General features: G+C 30.1%; 1 protein-coding gene across 2 annotated transcripts in view; it reads left to right on the top strand.

The window, feature by feature from the left end:
* Nucleotides 1-1,545: 1,545 nt before the first annotated feature.
* Nucleotides 1,546-7,447, top strand: part of LOC119830982 (integrin alpha-PS1) — a 56,416-nt gene continuing 50,514 nt past the window's right edge. For both annotated transcript variants that reach the window (XM_038354176.1, XM_038354177.1), the window contains exon 1: nt 1,546-1,962. In XM_038354176.1, coding sequence (XP_038210104.1) covers nt 1,787-1,962 — 176 coding nt within the window. In that variant the 5' untranslated portion in view covers nt 1,546-1,786. The remainder of the gene's footprint in view (nt 1,963-7,447) is intronic.

Consider the following 7,447-nt stretch of genomic DNA (forward strand, 5'->3'; position numbering starts at 1 on the left):
TGATTGTTTTATTTTCTGTAATGTTGTGGCGCCCATTAAAAAACGGAATGAGTATCGAGTGTTATTTTTTCTCTATCAATGTGAACGTATTTTCATCAACACTAAATAATCCCTTTAGCGTTACTTTTTGTCTTTCAAACATTGCCATTTGAATTTCACATAATATTTTCAATTGTTGATTACTTTTTATTTTCATTTTTCGTATGGAAAGCTGCGTAACTGCTGCTTGATGAGCTTACACAAATAAATAATAAAACCAAAATCTTTCAGATGTTTAGTGTAAATTCTGCTTTCCGCTTGCCTCGGGCCAGGTGGTGTGATTCGTTTTTTGAGACTGAGCATCATGTTAAATTGCTAATTTGATAAACAGATCTTACTTTATATAATTTTAGAAATGGGATTATTTTTCTATGTTCACTAATTTATCTTTGTGAAATTATTTACGTTATGTTTTCACCTTTACCTACGTTCCCAATATTCTGCACCGGTAGGGTTTTTAAATCGTGCGGTCTGATTTACAAATAAATGATGAAAGGAATAACTTGCAATTATAGTTAGCCGATGAGCTACTAGCATAAAAAATGATAAATAAAATACTGTAATAATACAGTGGAAAAATTCATTATGGTCAATACAAAAATATTAAAAAAAGTAAGAAGTATAATTGAATATTTCCTTTCTAGATATAAGACAAAAAGGTTTTACTTTCATTACATTGACGTATGATATGTTTCAAATACATATAAAAGTACGCATATCAATTATTACAGGTGATTCTGAATAACATTCAAAATTTTATCACTTTATTAGCAGTTATTTTTTTTTTATTTCTTGTAACAGTTATATATCAAAATCGGTTGAGAAGCAGTTTTTTATGTAGACTGAACATTTTAATAGAGGTTTCTCTTTATTTATCTATGTAGAAAAGATACGTCTTTTAGTATCTTAGTATAATTTTATGTTATCTGTTGTATCAGTGTCCGTGATATAGTTAATATTAACTTACTTTACTACAAGTAGTTCGAGAGGCAGGTTTAGTTTCAAGTCTTTCAAAATTATAAAAGGTGCTATCCTAATTTAAAAGAAAATAACCAATTAAAGTTTAGCCGTTTCACTTAAAACAATTTTAATTAATAAGCTTACTTTGTTAGAGACATTTTCTAAAAAATAATCCTATTAACTATAGATGCAATTAAAATACAGGGTATAATTTAAGGTGGTTGGATTGCCGGACTATTCAAGCTTGTTTATTAGAAATCTTCAAATGCTTTTTCTTTGTTTTCTGTATATTTAAGTATCTGAATATTTCCTTAAAGTAAATTTTATATGACCAGTAACAATAGTTTCTCTTAATTCCCTGGTGGCATTACAAACCATTGTACTAGATAGTATACCTTTAGACATAAGCGTGAAGCGCTATCTACTGACAGTTCCTTGAACTATAATAACAACTAAAACTACAGTTTGAAACAACGTAGTTATCATTCAATAGCAACACTAGATGGCGTTGTACAACGGCGAAGTTTTATGAGTTCACTTGCCTTTAGCTTGCGCTCGGATGCGTGTAGAGTCTGACTTGTTATGTCTACGTAGTAGAGTCGACAGAATTTCGAATAAAGTTGAAGCGGGAATACTCGACCGGTGAACGGCATCCGCGCTGGGGGTCTCTTCGCCCGGGCGGTTCAAAACAATCATACGATAATCGCGATGTGCCAAATTATAACTGGTTCACAGTGAATTGGTGCGATAATTCGATTTATAACACGATAATATAACGACTAGAACTATGGCCGCGAAAGTTTCTTGTATGTGTGTATTATTTTTGTGCATTTTGTATAGTGCTCGTAGTTTTAACTTGGAACCAAGGATCCCTGTGATAAAGTTGGGAGAGGCAGGCTCTTATTTTGGATTTTCAGTTGCTGAACATCTTACGATAAACAGTGACAGCAATAAGACTAGTTGGTAAGTCATTTTTCTAGTATACATAATATAAAACAAAATGATTCGCTATGATGTCATGTGTGAAGGTCGCGAATATACATGTGCTGTACCACATCGTCTACAGTAGGTTCTGTAAATGGGTTTACTTGACAGAATGACGTGACAAACTAACTTGATATCAAGTTATCACAAGTACATTGCTCTTATCAAGAATGTAGAGTATTGTTGATTTCGAGGAATGTGTTTAATTTAAGTTTTAGACAATCAAGGTGTTTTTTAAAATTAATATGTTCTTATAAATTATTCATGCACATATCGATACTACGTTGGTTTTTTATTTTATTTTTTAACTACACTTTTATTTCCAGTTAGATGTAGACACCGATTCCATTTTAATAGAACTTTTGTTTGATAGAGTTTTTCGGTGTGACGATAATTATAAAACCTCACCTTATTTCTTTTATGAAATTTCCGTCGTTTGTATTTTTATAACGAAGATTTATATAATGTGTTATTAAAATATTCTAAAAACATACTTAATATGATCAAATCACACACGTAGATTCATGTTTATATATACATCGATGGATAACTTTAATTATAATTTTAATAAATTCTAATGTAAAAAAATTTAAAGTCTAATGACTTGAATCAACGTATAATAATTTATTCGGCTACAGTTTTGTATTAATATTCAAACAAGTGAACCAGTAGGTAATAATAAAGAATAATGAATGGCACCGGTATAGAATATAATAAATTTGTTTGTTGTTTGGCGCCGCGAAGCTCTGACCTAGTCATGACAGGCGCAGATGCAGTGGAAATGGCATAGATTTTATTAATATTAGTATTTGTGGCGCCAGTTGTGTAAATTTTCTGGGACATAACACAAATGAAATAATATATAATTGTAAAATACATTTATATGCTATCGAGAACCATTTTTCAATAGAATGTTTTTTCTTTCATATTAGTCAATTAATGTTGCATTTCCTAAAACATCTCCAATCTAAGAATGCTTAAAGACAACTTTAATTTTTTAACTATATGATGAAAAAAAACACTGTAAAATTGTATTACGGGAATATCATTGACAGAAATGATATCATTAAGGAGTTTCTATAAACATTGATTTTTATTAAATGTCTGTAATGATCAGATTTTGTCTTATAGTTTTTAACTCGAACAGGTTTAATTTCTATTGTAAGTATTATAAGAATATAGAGTAAGTTGTTTAACAGTTTGTTGGTCAAATCTTTAAATAATTTTATTATTCTGTTGATAATTCCTAGAAGTTTTCAACAAAACATACATTTAATCACAACTATTTCCGATCCCCTAATGCAAAAGTTTATAAATAGTCTACCGCGGTTTATCTTCGTTCGTAAAATGATTCATATTTAGCTAGTCTAGACCATAGTACTTTGAGATAAATTGTCGTTATACTGTTCTTGCGATCTTCCACTTTGGAAGTGTTCCAAATCCCTGAGGGACTACTGGGACTCTATATTTTATTCGAAAAATCGATGTTGTTTTAATTTTTTTTCAATTTTAAATGGTTTGTTATTTCAGTAGTAGTATAAGGTTATATGGAAGTTAGGCTTTTACATCTTAATTAAACAAAATTATAGAGAAGTACTATGATTATTATGATGATGCATATTTACGCTATAAAATGATATTAATGAATATGCTGTTTTTTATTTTGCAGTCCAGATATTTAAAATATGGGAATTAAGATATTGCTTTATGATGTATGCTCAGTTACTGTATTATTAAATGTATGATTTTATGACATAACAACTAAGCTGTATCCGTGGAAATGGTTGCGGAAAATCTGATTATTATATTTTTGCCAACAACTCGTGAATTTGTTGTGATGTTACACACTTGCATTGACGTCATGTAATTATTTTTGTGGATAATATTCTATTATAATACCTATAATAATGAATATATAACAATTTGAAATATAACAATTCTAATTGTTGACCATGACACATGTATATATGTAACGACAACTACAGATTGTGTTTTCGGATGATATAACATATGATATTTGATTTATAGCTGACCTTATTGGCCTAATGTATTTAAATTGTAGATTACATTATAGCACCGGGATTTCTTTTTATTTACAAGAGAAAGTGTGTGGGCAAATTTGAATATAATTTAATTGTATTTGACACGTAGGTGTTATAGGTCACCAGTCCTTAGTATACCCACATGTAATCTGTCACATAGAAAACTATAGCAATTGGTTAAAAATGTATTTAAAATGTCCCGTTTTACATATAAATTTTTATCACGTTAGCGCCTACATACGAAATCTCATACATTGTAGCTATAAAACGTGACCATATTTGACACATAATGTTGAAATTTTATGGCTTCGAATTGTTCAAATACGTGGTTATGTAACAAATAATCACAAGTTTTTTTAAATAACTCTCTTTCTGCAGATATGGGTGGGGTTGTTCCCTACAACCGATTCTGTCCAATTAAAGTGTTCACACGTCATTCTCAGCGGGTCGCAAGAACCTCTCCTAGCTGAGTGTCTGAGCACCCCTTAATTGGTGGAGAATACAATAAATATACAGTTTGGTTTAAAGTCACGCGTAACTATAGAATAAATATCGGGGCTGGCTTTGTTGCATTGAAAATTTGCTTTGCTTAATTGTGCGAAATAATTTTATTTTTACCATTTTCTTTAAAAGGGTGCTATCAAAACGTAACATATTTAATCTATTTATTTTTTTTTTAGAAATATGCATTAAAAATTAACCTATTCAATGAATCCACTTTTTGTTGTAATTATTTCATTATTTTTTATTAAAATTTCATAAGAAGTTTTTCCTGTTAAATTTCTGCACTTTTATAAAAATAATGCAGGCATCGCAAACACATTTAAGTCAACGAAACCAATGGTATTTTAGTTTTTATATACGTTTTGAAGTTCGATAAACGAGCAGTATAAACCTTTTCAGGTAATTAACTGCGGATACCTCATTAATGACTACCGTTTCTGCCTCCACGTAATACCGTCCTTATTTCAACACATCAGAAGGCAAACTAAATTACTTGTATTGCATTTCATGGTACCTACATATTAATTGATACGATTGTAAAGGTTTCTTGAATTTTTTTTTATATTTTTAGTTCCTGTCATTTTTATGCCAGTTCTATAACTGTATTTCTGCAAAAATAATCCTAAATCCTAATCGGAAGGCAAAAAAGGTAAAACAAAAACCCTATGCCAATTATAATAATACAAAAAAGTTATAACCAATCCCATATTTTAGATTTATTGACCCATATTTTAAGTATTATTCCGGGTCCTAGTTATTACTGATTGAGAATCAAATCTAACTAACAAAAACTGTCTGGTAAGTCAGAAGATTTTAACGTTCAACTCCTGACACAAAATCAAGAAGACGTTTTTATACTGTGCGATCTGTCTCTCTGTCTGTATCATCGTACGTCTTGAACGGACGGATGTAGCTATTTTGAATTTATTTTTATGTTTGAAGGGTAAATTAGCGGGAGAGTTCTTAGCTTAGCTATAATGTCGAATTAAATATTATTTCATAAGTAATTTTGCTATGATTTAAAAATTTCTAATCAAAATGACCGCCAACACAAAATCTGGATAAGTATTTTATTTTTAATCTCATTTTCTTGAATTAAAGTGCTAACCCATGTAATCAGCCATTTCAAATTCGAATAATTAAGACATTACTTTAACCCGAGCACCACTAAAGAAACGGGAGTTAAAAGGTTACAGGGGTCTAAAGGTCATAAGATAAAAAAGCACTAGACTTTTTTGGTATTTCCAATGGCGTGTAAATGTCACATATAAAAAGTATTACATTTATAACCTCTAATTTGTTATAACACTTTCTATTTTATACACATGATCGTTCTCCGAATATTACTACGAATAAACGAAATACAAAAATTAATACATAAAACATATTTGCAATGTATTTATATTTCAGCAAAACATAGTAAATAGGATACACCCACTCGTTGTCCACGAACTTACATTATTGCCAGCAGTTATCTGACAGATAATAATTATGAAGGCTTTATATAATTTGAATTATAGTACATCTCGTAACAAGACTATTATTTTATATCTGTGTGTCACGAATCGTTAACACGCGATTTACCAATACATATACAAATATACACAAGTAACTATTACATCTGAACCAGACAATAGAAATTCAATATGGAATTTGACAAGTACTTCAGAAAGTTTATAACATTAAGTTGACTATAATGTGTTATTTAAGTCATCGTTATTTATACTTAATAACTAGAGCTAAACGTTGAACATTATCTGAGCTATAATGTAAGAAAAATATTATAATAGTTTAAGTTACGGTCTATAAGCACATTCAGCCTTCGGGCTATATCAACAACAATAATATGTTCAAAAATATATACTATTCTTCAAATATAAAAATGTATGCCTTTATCCCCAAGTTTTCAGTTCTATCGTACCGCTAAACAGTTCAGCTTCAGTTAACTAATTTTGCTATGAATTTAAAGCGATGTGTTTTCCTAAAAATAAAATCCCTAGTGTGCCTTAAGTTTAAGAAAAAAAAAATTAATAGTACTTTAAATAAGAATAACAATTTCAGTTTCATATTTAGGTCGCCGTCAACATAAATGGATATCCGATTAGATGATGAATACACAATAGTGTAATTGTATCATTTAGTTGTAATTACTATAAATGTGTCTCTGTATACCGCATTACAATAACGCTTTAATTGTATCAAAAACACTGTAGAGGCATTAACTGCCATCGATTATTTAAAAGGGCTTTGGAAAGGTTCAAGTGCAGGTAAAACGAAGGCAGTTCGCCCACGTAGCGTGTGGGCTCTCAACCAGTCTTCTAACCACAGTAAACTATATCAACCGGTAACTCAACACTCGATATATATTCAAATTAACTCCGGTAGCAAGAATGTGCAATGTATAGTAGATGTACTTACTGGTCGGACTGGAATGAAAACTCATATAGAGTTAAACGCTTTCAGGTATAGGTTTGCTTAGATTGATATAAATATCCGAACAATATAGTATTTTCATAATTGCGGTATTCTTAATCATTTCAATGCTTGGTCTATTATGGGTATTTATTGACTTTGCTGTTAGCTGTTAATTTATTTAGGAAAACAACTAAAACATCTCCTAAAGGTGAAAACAGATTTCCAAGTATCTTAGCTCAAAACCAGATTTAAAATTTAAAAATAATATGATTAACTTGGTATTCGGATTAGATTTCATACAAGTATGTAGATCGAGTCACTGAAATTTATTGTTTGTTCTTTGTGTACATTGTGTCACAGAAGTTTTTCTACGATAAGAATAATATCTCTTTTTTTAATCACTCTGCCCAAAGAATGTTTTTGTGACAAAAAGTGATCCAGGCCTTTTAAACAAATCATTCAGGCGCCTTCAAGAGATCAATAAGCATGTTTAATAATAATAC

The sequence above is a fragment of the Zerene cesonia genome, chromosome 12 (assembly GCF_012273895.1).
Source record: "Zerene cesonia ecotype Mississippi chromosome 12, Zerene_cesonia_1.1, whole genome shotgun sequence".
NCBI classification, from domain to species: domain Eukaryota; kingdom Metazoa; phylum Arthropoda; class Insecta; order Lepidoptera; family Pieridae; genus Zerene; species Zerene cesonia.